Source organism: Glandiceps talaboti, chromosome 22 (assembly GCF_964340395.1).
Source record: "Glandiceps talaboti chromosome 22, keGlaTala1.1, whole genome shotgun sequence".
In the NCBI taxonomy this organism is placed as follows: domain Eukaryota; kingdom Metazoa; phylum Hemichordata; class Enteropneusta; family Spengelidae; genus Glandiceps; species Glandiceps talaboti.
The window spans coordinates 10,352,572-10,370,646 of record NC_135570.1 but is presented as its reverse complement, the minus strand read 5'-3'; the positions used below and the strand labels follow the sequence as shown (position 1 = coordinate 10,370,646).

The following is an 18,075-nucleotide window of genomic DNA, read 5'->3' as shown; positions in this document are numbered from 1 at the left end:
ATTTTGCAAAATATATCTAGTTGCATTTACAATATTACTGTTTGGACTGCTATAATGGACTGTTTTGACATACGTCGACATTGGACTTGTGTTTAATTGCTTATACTTACAAAAAACAAACAAACAAACAAACAAAACAAACAAACAATATGTATCGAACTTGACAAATATTACATACATGGATGTGATTACATATCAATATCAACATGACTATGTAACAAAAAATAACAATATATTTAATAGTCATTGGAGAATGTACGGACAGACACATCATTGAACCAAGACACAAGAATCCTTTGAAACAACAAATACAACAAAACATACTCTAGCAAAACTATTGATGACAGAACAACACATTTTTGTCACAATTTCTACTTTATTCTTTCTTTTAGCAATTCAAGCAGGTGTTACAGATTTGGCAGATACAACAAAAACCTGGTCAGTTCTTAAAGTAAAACAATATCATGGACAGTATCATACTAAAATTGTACCAATGCAGAAGTTTGCAAATTTGATAGCCATTACTAGACAGATTACAGGTAATCTTGTTCTACATGAAATCTTAGCCTTCAGACAAATGATATGAATGCCAACTAGCACAAACTGTCAGTAAAACCATTTTGTCAAAAAAGCAGAGAAATAAAATACAGCACATGCATATTACGTTGTCCGGTCGTACATAGAAATATTTCTGATATCTGAAAACTATGTGGTGCCTCATACATGATTCTTTGATGGGAATTTAAACTTTTAATTTTTATTTGGAAATTTCCTTCAACGTATCAACGTACAGCAACTGGCATTAGTTCCTATCTATTGCAAGAAAATGAGTCCAAAATGAAAAATTGAAAAAATAAAGTATATTAAACCAAAAGTATCAGTAAATGATGTATTTCATTTATTTTTAATATCAGTCACACAAATTACGCCCCAGAAAGTTTGTTTCTTTAACTTCACTGCACTCGTAATTTCTAAATTTTACCACACAGAAATATTTCAGTTTGCTCTCCTGCTCTCATTGAGGAAGACGAAATGAAAAAGTATCATGGTGACTGCATCCCTTTCACTTTTGCAAGGTGAAAGGTCACAAACAATGACCCTTTATGTGACCTTTGACATTGCTACATTTTAGATATGATGTTACTCTACTTGAAGTCAGGTTTATCAGGTAGTGTAACTCCGGATTGTTGAATGATGTAGTGGGCGGCATAGTTACCACATCGCACGCAGTCAGCTTCATCCTTGTCTTGGACCAGCTGTGACAGGTAACCTAGCAACGAACAAACAGGAAATGTTCAGGGAAAAATGTCCATCAACTTAACCTGAAATTCATGATTATCACTACAATATGTATTGAATATGTTAACTAAGTATTTAAAATGGCTGCTACACCATGAGTATTCAAAATGGCTGTGTGTGTGTGTGTGTGTGTGTATGTATGTATGTATGTATGTATGTATGTATGTGTGTGTGTGTGTGTGTGTGTGTGTGTGTGTGTGTGTGTATGTATGTATGTATGTATGTATGTATGTATGTATGTATGTACGTACGTACGTACGTACGTACGTACGTATGTATGTATGTTCTGTTTTTGAAATGTATGCTCATTGTCCAGTAGACCTATTGCAATAAATCATAGTATATCAACTGCTAATTGCAGTGAGTAATAGTCCATTAACTTACCACCAACAAAGGCATCCCCGGCTCCATTAGTGTCCACTATATCCTCTTTTGGCAGTTCTTTGATAGGATATTCAGTTACTTTACCGTCTGAAATACAAGACATGTACCATATGTATCAATAGTATCAATGTATTAGCTTTGATAAAAGGTCATCCAAATATATCTTGAACTCATTCAGGGGTGAAATATTATACAGAACAGCAATAATGACATCGGTCAGTGTAACTTCAAGGGAGCTACCATTGCTCCAAAGACTAGAGAACAGTGTATATACTGAGACCAGATGGAGAACATTGTATACTAAGAACAGATCGAAGAACACTGTATACTGAGACCAGATTGAAGAATACTGTATATTAAGAACAGATTGGATAACACTGTATACTGAGATCAGATTGGAGAACACTGTATACTAAGAACGGATCGGAGAACACTGTATACTGAGATCGGATCGGAGAACACTGTATACTGAGATCAGATTGGAGAACACTATACTGAGATCAGATTGGAGAACACTGTATACTGAGATCAGATTGGAGAACACTGTATACTAAGATCAGATTGGAGAACACTGTATACTGAGATCAGATTGGAGAACACTGTATACTGAGATCAGATTGGAGAACACTGTATACTAAGATCAGATTGGAGAACACTGTATACTGAGATCAGATTGGAGAACACTGTATACTGAGACCAGATTGGAGAACACTGTATACTGAGACCAGATTGGAGAACACTGTATACTGAGATCAGATTGGAGAACACTGTATACTGAGACCAGATTGGAGAACACTGTATACTGAGACCAGATTGGAGAACACTGTATACTGAGATCAGATTGGAGAACACTATACTAAGAACAGATTGGAGAACACTGTATACTGAGATCAGATTGGAGAACACTGTATACTGAGATCAGATTGGAGAACACTATACTAAGAACAGATTGGAGAACACTGTATACTGAGATCAGATTGGAGAACACTGTATACTGAGATCAGATTGGAGAACACTATACTAAGAACAGATTGGAGAACACTGTATACTGAGATCAGATTGGAAAACACTGTATACTGAGAACAGATTGGAGAACACTGTATACTGAGATCAGATTGGAGAACACTGTATACTGAGATCAGATTGGAGAACACTGTATACTGAGATCAGATTGGAGAACACTGTATACTGAGATCAGATTGGAGATCACTGTATTCCGAGAACAGACTGGAGAACACTGTATACTGAGATCAGATTGGAGATCACTGTATACTGAGATCAGATTGGAGATCACTGTATACTGAGATCAGATTGGAGATCACTGTATTCCGAGAACAGACTGGAGAACACTGTATACTGAGATCAGATTGGAGATCACTGTATACTGAGATCAGATTGGAGAACACTGTATACTGAGATCAGATTGGAGATCACTGTATTCCGAGAACAGACTGGAGAACATTGTATACTGAGATCAGATTGGAAAACACTGTATACTGAGATCAGATTGGAGATCACTGTATACCGAGAACAGACTGGAGAACACTGTATACTGAGACAGTAATGATTGGATCTCTCTACCATTTGTGATAATCCCGATGCGTGACTTAGCTTACCTTTGACAGTAATGACGGGATCTCTACCCTGTGTGATAATCACAGTACGTGACTTATCCTTGTTTGCTTTGGGTAATTCAGCCATCTTTAGGGCTATCTCCTTAATGTCTTCAGTCTACACAAAGAGATGAATAGTTGTGAAATACAATGACAAAGTCAAATAATGTATAGAATTCTGATCATATCTCATTTTGGGAAACGACTTTCAGAGTATGCTACAGTACAACATCACGCTGGCAAACACCTCTGGTTGAAAATACCCTTCTGAATACTGCTGCTTAGTGGCCAAACTTATGATATAATCTTTTATCTTTTCAATGACTAGAATATAGTGTATTGGAACGACAGACCTTATTATCATGGTCTGTACGTAAACCAACATGCTTGTTATCCCCTATAACTAGCTTAATACTTCATAATTTTTATACAGCCTTTCACTGCAGTGATTGGCTAAGATCATATCACATGGTATGGACCAGTGACCCACAGTGACCTAATTTGCATAGACTGCACTTGTTGTATTCTATTTTCCCTTGGGCACTATTAATGTAGCAACAGAGTAGGGTTGATTATTGACCTTGGAAAGAACATGTATTTGAGAATATTTGATCAAACTGTCATTTAATAGGTTGGTGTTTACATCAAGACCTATAACCTGGAAACAAAGGTTGGGTTGTTTGGTCGAGTTTGTAATTTATGTACTGGGTTTGAGTCAAGATTATGCAATGTAGGAGTAAACAATAATCCTTTATGACAGTATCGTTTAACTTTATATCTAATAAAATTCCTTTTATACAACAATATTTGTGTGTTTCAATTCTTTAAAAATACCAGTTTGGAAATCATTACATTTCTGACACAAGAAATAACATTTTATGAAATTGGAATATTAATCTCTCCATTTCATGTAATGTATAATTTGGATTCAGGTTTTCTTGATGCATAGGAACTGCAGTTGAACTGATCCCAGTTCATGCATACATCAATCTGATTAAAATCTGATCTGGTGAAAGCAGATAGATTTTTTTTCCCCATGTGTGGGAAGGGTGTGATCACTCAGAACAAAAACAAATGGAAATAGAGGTAAATAAAGCATTTATCCGCTTTCACTACATCAGATTATAATCGCACTGATGCATACATGTACCGACAAGGGTGAGGATTGAGGTGAACAGCGCCCTCTATGGTCAACTAGCCTCTGTATCAGATTATTCAACTCTACAAGCTTTACTGATGTTCTCACATGATTAAAAGCTCATCTGTGCAAACGTTCAGTCTATGTTCACAAATTTAAATTCATTTTGCCCCAAGAAATACAAGCAGCTCACAAAGCTTTTCCAGGTATCCACCATGGCTTCATCAGTTTTTCTGAAGTCATGACTTTGGTGAGCGCCTTGTATTTCTTGACACAAAATGAAGTTAAATTTATGAATATATTCTCACATATTTGACACACATCCATCAATATTCTAATATTTTGTACTGAATTCAAATATATTGTATTTGTAACCTTGAAACACAAGTCTGTCACACTGAAAATTAAGATTATAACTAAACAAAATGTATTTGTCCTTGCCCTTTGACCCCATGACAAGATGATTGACAGTTCTTCACAAGAACATACAAAAGTACATGACACTGTTATAGCAAACAACCTTTCAAGTCCCAGAAACTTCTGACAGTGTATAGAAATCTTGGTGAGTTTAGAGTTGTCCTGTGTTCATTATAGATTACACAATCAAGTTTGATTAACATGGAATATTTTGATTATCAGAGATGTAAAACATTTCATGGTTTGGCCACTAGGAGTGCTGTTGCAAGTTGTTTTGGAGCCAGAAGTGAGGGCCTGAATAGTTGAGTATTGTAGAATGAAGGCATCCGTCCTAAGTTACCATAGTTTTTCTGTTTTATTCTCACTGTACTTGTTTTATTAGTGACTACCAGTAAAAAAGACATCACCAACAACTACTGTACTGCTCTTTCACGAACTCAGAATTCTTTCAAACATATTTTGTTCACAGCTTTGTGCACTGTTATACAATCATCAGCCATGACCCAAATTTTAGCCCTCACTTTGCCAAATCTGGGGTGCTGTCTTGTGATCCTTTCATGCAAAATGGTCCAAACTTTGGGAACAAAATAAGGCAGATATATATAAGATGAGAGAAAGAGAAGTACTTACTTCAAATTTGTGTTGCTTGGCAAACGTGACACATTCCTGTAAACAAATTCAAAATGAACTTATGAATTCATAGAAATTGGAGCCTTGAACACACTTGTTTGATATGAAAAACATACCTTAAGAGAAGTTTGATAAATTTATAACAGTCTGCCCTAACAAAAACTAACATAGGGTACAGAATCTTAATGCAATGATGAGTTATGTAAATCTATGCTCACTGTTGTCCCAGTGTACATCAAACACAATGACTGCGAAACTAATTCTATATGCTAAGTCTTACTCCCATTCACCATAAAACTCTTCCCTGATGTTAACAGTTTTTTTGACATACATATGACACTCTCCATGGATTAAAACGTTTCAAGTCAGAACAGAGTAAAATTCCTTGACTGTTTGATATTTAGTATCCACCTTCACCAAATACTTTCAATGTGATAATATTTTCCATGAGATTACTGTCAACCTACATATTTTCACTACTAGAAAATTTTGCAATTTTACATTTTTCAACTAGTTCTCAAAGACTAATTTTCACTAATTACCAGACTGGTACATTGTGCTCATGTACAAGAAGGTATTTTAGTCACTTCTTAATTTTATGTTTTTTTCCTCCAGTGGAATAAGCAAAAATAAGTACACTATGTTGTACTGCAAAGGTCAACCTTAGAATGAAACTGTTGGTTGACAGGAAGGGTTACACCCCTCCCTCCCCACAAGGGTTATACCCCCTTCCTCCCCACAAGGGTTACCTATACGTTAGGCATGCCATAATTACAACACATATTGTAGCCTATTTGTAGACTCAAACGTCTTGTACTACCACTCTATCTGCTATCCTAACTGACATCTTGATTTCAAATTTGTTGTCCTTCTGCGTCTACAATGATAGCTGTGTTCCACTGTTCTTGAATGGCATTCCTGTATAGACTGTTATTGGTTGAAGACATAATATTGCATTGTGCCATCAGCTCTCATGCTGAATCCACAATTAGGTGTCGTGATGGAAATGCGACCTCACTCTAAATTATGTACATTGTGTTCTATTTACATGTCACTAATATTTTGCACATGTTATGTGTTTGCCGGGGGTGGGGGTGGGGGGCTGGCTTCTAGACCAATGGAACAGCTATCATTGTAGGACAGCGAAATCAAAATGAAAGTTAGGATAACATATAGAGTGGTAGTGCTAGTCCTTTGAATCTACATGTAAGCTACACATAGTGAGATAATGTTATCACATACCGTTTCATTGCCATATAGTATATCAACATAAGGCATCACGTCCATCATTGGATCACAGAAAAATTGACATAAAAATGGAGCTGATAAGTTCAGACAAAATGTCTTTCCCTTTTCTGTTGCATGCTTGCCAAGGGCTAGGATGGCATCTGGAGCTACAGTTAGATGAAAACCCTGGAGTAAAGAAATTATCAACGTGGTTAGTGTATTACAGAGCATTGGATTTTTTCAAGCCTCACAGTCCAAAGTTTATTTCTTGAACTTGAAGGTTGAAGTTCTTGGACTAGATGTGAATTGAGACTGGCCCAGTTAACCCAGCTGTATAATTGGTGCCCTGGTAGGATAGAGGTTACAATGTGAATGCTTTAATCCTATGCATTTATAGAGGCTGCAATGAACTGTATGCTCCCAAGGAAGTATGCTGTTATGCCTGAGTAATACTTGTAAAGTGCTTTGAGCACAGCGTCACATTATCATGCAATTAACATCAATCAAAAAAGACATGACTTACTGCTACATAGTATCACAAGACATGACTTACTGCTACATAGTATCACAAGACATGACTTACTGCTACATAGTATCACAAGACATGACTTACTGCGACATAGTATCAAAAGATATGACTTACTGCTACATAGTAAACTTTAGCTTTCTCTACTATTTCCCAGTTTTCAGCTTCAATAAGATGATCTTTTTTATAAGAGTTGGCTGCAGCTAAGTAGGCACACAGAGATCTGAAAAGATCAAGATGTTAGAAGTCATAACTTGCCAAAGGTGTGAAAAATGTAAATAAAGCACGCACATGAACAATCTCACACTCTAAATAATACTCAATGTTCTTCTTGTGTTTGATAATCTCTACAAAGAATCATAAAGATCAATCAACACTTGTTCTGGTCTGACATCAAAGGCCAGGGAAGAGTGAAACCCTTCTACAAATACAACTTTACAAATCTAGAAGCTAAAATCATCACTCTATAAAGTTTTGTGACTGCTTTGGTTCAAGCTAAAAAATTTATTGAAATATAGTTTTTATATCAATAAGTAGGACATGACAAACTATCAGATGACTCACCACGATCATTGTCTTGTCAAGCAAGAATACCGGCAACTCATATGTGACCATTAGGCCCAAAAAAATAAATGTGTAATTCCGATTACCCTAAATTGTAGAATAGGTGGGGGTAGCTAGATTTTTAGAGAGTCTAGTTCAGGTAGTTATGTTTTCCATTGTTTTCCAAATATGGTCTCTGTGTTATTGGTTTCTTCTCGTCAGATGTACAGCCATTATACATTGGAAGAACAGTTTTATATTGTCTTTTTAAGTTGATGTCAGTTTCCGCATCCACCATTTCTTGTGACACTTCAAAATTTTTTGTGATTTTTATGATTTTTTTCTTGAATACGTAAAAAAAAAGTTTTAGGGTCGGCAGTGAAAAACTAGGAGGGGTCGGGTAACTGGAACCAAACAATTTTTTTGAGTAGGCTTTTTACAAGAGTCAATATTCTGAAGGCCAGTAAGGTAGTGACAGAAGTAAATTTAAAGTGACATATTTATTACCTGTTATGATCAGTGATTAATACAGCACAGGTTCCGGTAGGGTGCTCTTTAGTTACAAGATACCTGACATTGACGCCAACCTTTTCAGCTTTTTCTCTCATTTTTTCACCAAATTTGTCGTCTCCTACACACCCAAACATAGATGTTGCTTTTGGTGTATCAAGAAGCCACTGATCATAAAATAAAACCAAGAACCTGTTAATCAGTTTGTTTAAATTTATTATCAATATAAATCATATACACCCCCCCCCCCATATAAATCACATGCACCCCCAATATAAATCATATACCCCCAACTGTCAGCAGTAATAATAATATAAAAACTTTCTTCATCCAAATCAAATTCGGAAATTCAAATACAGTCAACTCTTGTACAGCGCCCAAGTGCTGTAGTGCTAATGATGCCAATTTATTTTGATTTAAATTTAGGCGTGAAAATATTTGTTGCAGAACTAAAGATAAAAATGTTAATTAATGTCTTTGTTCTTGAGTATTAAATACTACATTTATTTTGGCCATGGTGTCAGTCCGTGTTACAACATGTTGTCAATTATGCTGTTTTGATGTTTCTGTATTTCTGATTTGATCAAATATCTGGTTGGATGTTTATAGCTATTTTTGTACTACTACTCATTCATTATACAAAATCCTTCTCGTATCTCCTCCAATCATAGCATATCAAAGAATAGTAGAACACACAAACAAACAAACAAACCTTACCTGGGCCACACGAATTGAATTTTGTGTTGCACCACCAGCAATGTACTCTACATCAAATTTTTCCACTAATTCATTGTACATATCTACATGTTTATCTTCAGCTAGAATGGCATCGTTTGCCTTCAGGCCATACCTTATCAAACCAAATAAACATAGATTTAAGGTACAGCTAAAACAGGTAATGTTCACCAGAAGACTGTACATAACATATACATTTACAGCTAAAACAGGGAGTGCTAACCAGAAGACTGTACATAACATATAGTTACAGCTAAAACAGGGAGAGCTCATCAGAAGACTGTACATAACATATACATTTACAGCTAAAACAGGGAATGTGTGCCAGAAGACTGTACATAACATATACAGTTACAGCTAAAACAGGGAATGTGTGCCAGAAGACCATACATAAAATATACATTTAATTATCAACATCGATCATTTCATATTGGGTCAGTTGAAATTGTTGTTTTATGTGCTAGATAAATATAAGAAGACTTTTATAACTGAACACAGCATCGTGATTGAAGAGAGAGTTTTGTTTATGTTCATTCAGCTTTTTAGACTTCTCTAAATAACAATCATGCTGTGTCCACCAGTAAAAGTGTTGTTGTCTATCAATGAAACTTTCCTCAATAACAATCATGTTGTGTTCAGTAGTAAAAGTGTTATTATCTATCAATGAAACTTTCCTCAATAACAAACCATACTGTGTTCAGTAGTAAAAGTGTTATTATCTATCAATGAAACTTTCCTCAATAACAAACCATACTGTGTCCAGTAGTAAAAGTGTTGTTATCTATCAATGAAACTTTCCTCAATACCAGCCATACTGTGTCCAGTAGTAAAAGTGTTGTTATCTATCAATGAAACTTTCCTCAATAACAAACCATACTGTGTTCAGTAGTAAAAGTGTTGTTATCTATCAATGAAACTTTCCTCAATAACAAACCATACTGTGTTCAGTAGTAAAAGTGTTGTTATCTATCAATGAAACTTTCCTCAGTAACAACCATGTTGTCTTCAGTAGTAAAAGTGTTGTTATCTATCAATGAAACTTTCCTCAGTAACAACCATGTTGTCTTCAGTAGTAAAAGTGTTGTTATCTATCAATGAAACTTTCCTCAGTAACAACCATGTTGTCTTCAGTAGTAAAAGTGTTGTTATCTATCAAGTAAATCAACAACCTAAACTTACAAAATGATCAACTTTGATCGCTAATGTAGATTATACATATAGTCTTCTGGCAAACACTACCTGTTTTAGCTGTAAATTAGACATGTTAGCCATAATCGAAGTATCCCAAGCATCAGAGAAAGACAAAGTGAAAAGTTTGGAAATTAGGTTGTATCCTGCAACTAGCAGAATTAAGGAAAATATACAGTAATTATTATACCTGTACAAACTTGTTTAATGATAATTTTGAATAATTTTATTGATATTTCCATGTCAATATCATAAATACTGGTTGTCATATCATCAAATGACGTGGGTATAATTCCTACAAATTATAAACATTTCATTAAAGCACAACAATAACTATTAAAAACAAAATGGCAGCCAAGTTGTACGCATTCAAACAAATGTAGGATTTATATTAATGTCACTCAATGATACGACAAGCAATGATTCGGTACTGGAAATATGGGTCAAACTATTCATCAAAATTGTCACCATTTTAGAAAATTTTTCATTAACTAAGTCCACACAGGTATAATCATCACTTTCTAATATTTTCCTCTATTCAGTTAGACATGTGACATATAGGCTGTGTCCTAACTCGTCTTTGACTCGTAATGACAATGCCCTTTATGTCACTCATTTTTGTCACCTGAACAAAGAAAAATATTTGAAATATTCTACAAATTTAAAGTCTCCCTGGTGAAGTAAATAATATTTTGTTGAAACGGAATGAATGTTTAATCAACTTACATGAAATAATTATATTAGAAATATTGAAATTTCAAAAGGTAATTTCAATATCATGAAATTAAATATCATAAACAGAATTACTTTTGTACTTATAACGTGTTTGGTAGGTATATCATGAATGCACTTACTTATCAAGGAAATCTTTATCACATGTTGTTGATAGATCCAACAATGGGTTTCCAAGACCTAGAAGAACTCCTTCACTACAAGACATAAAAAAATGCAATCTTTAATGCTGAATTCCATACTTCTGTAATTTTTGTAAATATAAGTACAAGTGGCTGTAAACGGACCTCCAGGTTTTGCATTATGCCTGCATCATATGGGACTTTAAGGCACAAATGACAGGCAACTCTGATGACAAACACATATTTCTATCCTTTCAAATGGGAAGCTCAAAATAGTGTTGATTAATCTCAATTGCTGGTTTGATGCTAGATTTAGTAATACGTGTATGTACATGTACACATTGCTATCTAGACTAAAAGATGTGTTGTTTAGCTCCATCGGTTGATCGATGTGTGAGGGCGCCCTGTCATGGCGTACCTTGCAGACTAATTGCTTCCACATAAAGCAGACACAATGACATATAAACAAACAATGGGACTTTGGAAAGTAATGAATCAACAATACCATATTAATGAACATGTACATATAATTATAGTATTTGATCATCTTGTCTTTGTGGGGAACACCGATGCACCCTCCAGGAAATAAGACATTTTCAGAAACTACGGGTTCTGGAGAGTCATTTCATGATTTTACATCAAATACAATTACTTGCAATTTCAGAGAAACATCAAGTTGATCTTGTGCCATTAAGGGTATCTCTGCTATGGGCTATTGCATCTTGGGAGTCAGTAGAAATATATATATTCAAGCTGCACACTGAATATTCATGAGTCCTGAGTGCATACCCCTCAGTGTAAATCATCACTTACGAATATTCACTGTGCAACTTGAATATCTTATTTCTGCTGACTCCCATGATACAATGTCCCAAAGCAAAGATACCCTATCTGAACATGTTATACCATTCAATATGACAAAATATTCATTCATTTTTTAAAACAAAGTTTCATTATGCTCACACATTAATATAGGACAATTAAAACCCACTGTTTTTGTCAATCCTGTCTGGGTTGTCAATGTTTTATCTATCACAAGTACAGTGTATAATCCAACCATTTTAACGATGTCTGGTTTTTCATAGTGGCATGTGTGACCTATGCTGTATTACAACAATACTAGTTAAGAATACACGAATGGTATGTAAATGGCTTGCTGAATATGCAGTACATGGTGACACTGTATTTGTCACAACTGTATGTAAAATTTATCAGATTTCCACAGTTGTTTTTAACTACTGGTTTTACTACTGGTATTTCTGCTTTGAGTGGTAATTTGTGGTAAAAATTTACTTGAGTTCCCCAGACTGGCAGCCATTCTAGTGGGCCATGGTGTTAACTTCACACTTCATACATTATTCTTTCCTGTAATAATCCAAGTCAATGGTGTATGTATGCATTGGCACAGGCAATAATTAGACCCTCTAATAGTCTATGGACTAAATATGTAAAAGTTTTATAGCTATACAGTGACCCATTCAGATCAAGAACTGATAATGAAACAGGAAATGATCCATTGATCTACACACAATAACCATGAATATATACTTAGTGAACAATAACTAAGACAATAACAGTCTCTCATAACATGACAATGGGACAGTCTTTGATATAAAAGTAAATCATGTTTCAACAAGGTGTTTGACAAAACAGTCTGAAACATGAAATATTCTTCATTTTGATCGTATGTACTGTACTTCCACACTATTTTCATGTTTTATCACTGCTGACAATAAAACTCTCATATTATTGTGTCCTATGCTATCTTAATATTGACCACACTGTTATTTCGGTGAAAATTTAATTATGTCCTTGATAAACGTTTTCCAGGTTTGCAGATATTTAAAAATATTATAACTTAAAATTTACTCGTTCTTATTCAGCTTCTGATTCATTCCGTTAGTCTGCACCAATAAAACTATTTCTAATTCACCAAACATTTATTCAAGCTTATCATACACCTGTGAGTAGTCAATCAAGCCAAGGACATGCCAATACAAGTAATGCTAAATACCAGCATGGAAGTATACAATGGCCAGTGTGACCTTTAACCTTTTGGATAACACCAATTTGGATATTCATTCCTCCCCTACTCCATTCAAATAAACCCACATTCACAAAAGGTCTCCAGAAAAGCCGGTACACAGTGATAGTAAACAATCCCATGGTACCACCACTAAATTTATACTTTAACTTCACCAATATGTATACAGGCAATACCTTGATCCTTTCACGATAAAACACCCCTGTTAGCTGATATATGTTAGTAGTTACCTAATGCTCAGATATTAGTGGTCTGAGCCTATGTCATTCATAGAGAGGGGAGTGTCCACTGGCTATGCCTCATTCTATGCCTGAACATTAATTAACAAAAACTAAGGTAAAATGACTAATCACCGCCAAAACAATTGCAAAACTAATGATAACTGATACAAACTGATGCAAAATGAACTAGCCAACATAAACTGAGGCAAAACTAACTAGGTAACACAAACTGAGAACTAGCTAACACAAACTGAGGCAAAATCTGAAGTACTGAGTAGCGTAGAATCCAGGTGAGTTGAGGATTTTGTTTTCCCTCATCTGTAATAATAACAAATTCAAAACACCTGTCTACATGAATTCTCAGCCCAGGCTGCCGCTATGAAGTACTTGACATGTCAAAGAATTTACCTTTACTCCTTTACTGAATTTTGGGGGGAATCCCTTATCAATGAGAACAACTTCAAATTCAATATTTTTCAAACTACATGAAATTTGAAATATTCAGTTCTACTTTTTCTCATTTACATCTAACTTTTTACTCACAAATTTTGAAAGAATGTACAAATATCTAAGCAAACATGTGTATTTTCACTCCAATAAAAAATAAATAAATAAAATTGACAATAAAATGATAATTACAAATCCCCTCAATTTATAAGCATTGAAAAATTCAACTTTAAAAAAAAAAAAATGTTTCCAAATATGCTTTGCCCAACGTAAAGTATATCAATGTGTAGCTCGTAGAACAATGAAATGTAGAACAATGGCATTATGTAGGTGACATACAAATCTGGATAATGTTAGAGGGTTCAACCCTATTCCTGTCCTTTACCTTACACATTAGTTTAGCTATAAATATATATTTGGATACATTTCATCAACTGTATTTTTCATTTACCCCTAGTTTGTACATATTTTTGTAATTCAAGTATGTACGTAACAATATGTTACCACAGATTATTTGTACCATATTGCTATGCAAAGCCACTGGATATAATATCACACTCATCTGCTTATTCACTAAATATATGGAACGTTTCGCGTCAACTTTTCGAGCTAAATCATCAATAAATATTTGTGTCCAGCTGATTGCCAAGTTGTGTATATAATATACATCAGGTGCAATATTACATATAAAATTACACAAATAAATAAATAACACATGCTGCTTACCTGACTGCCATTTTATCAATATTTTAGTGATGCAGTAGTAAAGTTAATTGACCTATGATCTTGGTGATAAACTTTGACCTCAGTGAGTAGGCTAGTGTTCAGTGACAGGAGTCAGGTGCAAATGGACACATTGAATGAATAAGGTGGGTATTTATACTAAGTTGGTCACATGACATGTGGGAACTTCCATTATATCAGAGGGGTTTCAGACTATAAATCAGATGGGTAATTCTAAATTTCCCTAGAAATATCAATTTTAAGATGACATTTCTATGAGATTGAGTATTGATATTGAGACACTAGTCCGGATGATTACTTTGTGCCATCAGGCTGTGTAGAGATAAAAATAAAGACCTGAAGTTGAAATAATTGGACTCAATGCTGGGCACTCCCAAAGTCAGTGCATACATACACTCAAGGTTATGGACACATTGCAGAAAAATAAACTTCAGCATTTTGTTCAACCTCTCAACTCTATGGAATACTAAGACATTGATTCACTGCAGATTTTAACAACTGTTGTGTGACTTAAACTGTTAGCAAATACTGGATATCAACCATTATATAACATCCCAAGCAATGCCTTGAGAGGATATGATCAGCCCATGTCATTATTATATAATTACCTACTGCATGTTTTTGCAGTGAATTTGAATTACAATGGTTTGTATACAAAGCTACAAAAAATAAACAAATAAATTTGCTTACATGACGTTTACACATAAAAGTATTTCACAAAAAATTATCAACACACAAAAAATACTAATTATTTGAACAAAGTGATTTACAAATGAATCAATATACATATACATAGTGGAAGGACAATAAAGTTAACAAAATTGCATTCAAACAAATCTGATAAGAAATAAGAAAAGTATACTTTTAGTCTAATACATATATTACAACTTACATTCGGTTGGTTAAAAATACATGTTTATTTTGGAGTTACAACGATAAAGTCAAAGTTGACATTTTGAATGATAAATTCTACTCTAGTTCATATGGTGATTTTGACTAAAGTTTCATTCCTTAACTATTCCAAATCATTGTTACGGTAAACCTAATATCATTCCCAATCTGTTACCATGGTTACCCTAAAATAATTGCCAATCACTGTTATCTGGGTTACCCTATGTTACACCATTGTATATTTATTTTTCAAACCCTACTACTATTATACATGTATAAACTATAGAACCACAGACCCTACATTTCGTGTAGGGTCTATGATGGAACTCACTACATTTACATCAATATAGTTTTAACACAGCAACTTTAATACGTATGACATCACTGTACACACACATTAGCCTGCAATGCAAAAAGCATGCAGTGGACCACAGGGCACTCTGACTTAGTCTCAGGCTCAGTTAGTTATGTTTATGAAAACAAACAAACAAACAAACAATCAAACAAACACACAATAAATAAATAAATAAATACTGACAAGCATCAACAAGAGAGTAATTACAAATCATCAACAACAAGAATTACTATATGTTTTCCTATATACCAAATAGTCACACATACGTGATATAGTAATTCTTGCTGTTGATAATGATTACTCTCTTGTTGATGCTTGTCAGTATATATTTATTTATTTATTTATTGTTTTGTTTTATTTATTTTTTGAACTTTCCTTAGACAGAACTAATTTAGAGCCGGAGTGCCCTGTAATTGGACTCCCTAGTATATACACACAAGTTATTTCAGACAATCATGACAATGGAGGTCTTCAACAATGTCATTACAGTTTAGGAATGTGGCCACTATTCCCATAAATTCTTTCCACAGGAATAATCTAGCACAACAGTATCTGTTGGGTTTGAATCTGAAGATCAAACCAAAATGTGAAAATCTGTATTTATAAGGGTATTATATGAAGATAGATCTTCCGGATTCACACCCAATGGAAAGCCTCTATTAGGTATGTTTATCAAAGACCCTGTACTGTGTACAGCTTGCATGCACACATCAGATCATAATTCATGTGTTGCAAACGATGTACGGTACGGGTCGCGATTCTGGCTATGTCATAAATGCCCTGGGCTAAAGCATTGGACTGCATGAAAGGGACATTGTCAGAGAGAGTCTAGTTTCCTTAGCCTACATGCGTTACGATCACTACGAGTCGTGGAGAAGATGGTGATCGTAGAATCAAGCAGGATTAGGGTGAAGAAAGGGGTATTGTACTTGTAGAATTATGGAGGTACAGGAAGTTCAGAGAGACGTGTATAAAGTTTAGGAAACACCGTACAACATGTTGTAACCTAACTCATGAACAAATGCAAAATATAGCGATAGTAGTGATTGTTGTCCTGGGGACTATCTGAAAATTTCACTACCAACCACGTGTGTGCATTACATATTATGTAACGGTGAGCGAACTGTCACATTGCTTTGTACAATACACAAGTCACTATGCCATACCACGTGTTCACACCGAACTGGACTGACAATGATAACCACTTTCAGGCCTTCCGATATGAAATTCCTCACTAAACGGAATAAATTTTGATTTGGAGTTACAAACAATGATATTAATTGCATGCATGATGGACAACTTATTGAATTTTTTTACCTTATATCCGTCTTCGACTTCTTAGCTTCTGGTTCAGCCATCTTGACGAAAAAAAGAGAGCATACCACAACCAAATAGTCGTGAGGGCGCTGTTCAAAACGAATCCCCTATGGATAAATCCCGGGCTTGACTAGACGATCTCACCTCCATGTCATATTTTAAATTGAATACCAGAATTTGATACACAAGCTTTAAATTTGCCCTTTTTAATTGTGGCACTTTGAATTGTTATTACAATATTTCCTAGGCCTAAGCCACAGTCACTTGTGAGCTAATATTCTATTCAAGATGGCATTATTAGGTACATGTATTTACAAATTTTAATATCATCAATGTTTGCACTGAAAAAGGAGTCGTTTTGGAAATAAAAATTTTTGACCAAAAAAGACACATTTTTAGACCAAATTTGCATACCACTGATGAGATCATCATGTCATGACTGATCCTTAATCTAAACGCCCCTAACAATGTTCTCACCAAATTTCAGACCAATCTATTTTTTGTGTAATTTTTTTGACCAAAAATGACATTTTTTGGGCCAAAATCACACACCTGTTTTGCGATCATTTTGCTTTGAGCCATTTCCCAACTAGACACCAAAGTAATGTCATCATCAAATACCACGGCAATCAGTAGGCTTGTCAAAAGTCTGTCCACTGTTGTCGCATTACAAATTTATCTTCCAATACATACAGTACTCCATTTAAAAGCAATAAAGCTATAAAGCTAGTCAAGTCAAAATTACATAGTACTTTGCCTGTTTTGTTTTACACACTTGGCACACACCCCTGGGGGTTTTAAACCAATCTGATTAAACTCTGATGTAGGAAAAGGCCCCGGGAATAGGCTCAATTGCCTTAACCCAAAAGGATGAAACAGCAAAATCGAAAACAAATGACAATATACAAAGGAAACAGAGGTATATATATCAATTAAGACTATTTTTACATAAAATTTTAATCACATTAGGTATAATCACAACACTCATTCAT

General features: G+C 34.7%; 1 protein-coding gene across 2 annotated transcripts; it reads right to left on the bottom strand.

Moving 5' to 3' along the window:
• Window positions 1-368: 368 nt before the first annotated feature.
• On the bottom strand, window positions 369-17,135 carry LOC144451955 (uncharacterized). 2 transcript variants are annotated; one of them, XM_078142880.1, is made up of 10 exons: window positions 17,084-17,135; window positions 11,065-11,139; window positions 9,005-9,137; window positions 8,285-8,454; window positions 7,352-7,457; window positions 6,724-6,894; window positions 5,482-5,517; window positions 3,300-3,414; window positions 1,684-1,770; window positions 369-1,270 (listed from the first exon to the last, which is right to left on the bottom strand). In XM_078142880.1, the coding sequence occupies exons 1-10, from the start codon at window positions 17,122-17,124 to the stop codon at window positions 1,146-1,148; spliced, it is 1,059 nt and encodes a 352-aa protein (XP_077999006.1). In that variant the 5' UTR covers window positions 17,125-17,135; the 3' UTR covers window positions 369-1,145. The 2 variants fall into 2 exon arrangements, with proteins under 2 accessions (XP_077999006.1, XP_077999007.1); XM_078142881.1 differs by lacking the exon at window positions 17,084-17,135 and adding an exon at window positions 14,503-14,609.
• Window positions 17,136-18,075: the final 940 nt, after the last annotated feature.

What these genes read in the sequence shown, in the direction of transcription:
- LOC144451955 (XM_078142880.1), bottom strand. Translation starts at nt 17,124, where the DNA reads ATGGCTGAACCAGAAGCTAAGAAGTCGAAGACGGATATAAG. An exon ending in ATTCAATTCGTGTGGCCCAG is followed by an intron (nt 8,455 to 9,004) that starts GTAAGGTTTGTT and finishes TTTTATGATCAG; the next exon opens with TGGCTTCTTGATACACCAAA. An exon ending in CTAAAGTTTACTATGTAGCA is followed by an intron (nt 6,895 to 7,351) that starts GTAAGTCATATC and finishes TCTTTACTCCAG; the next exon opens with GGTTTTCATCTAACTGTAGC.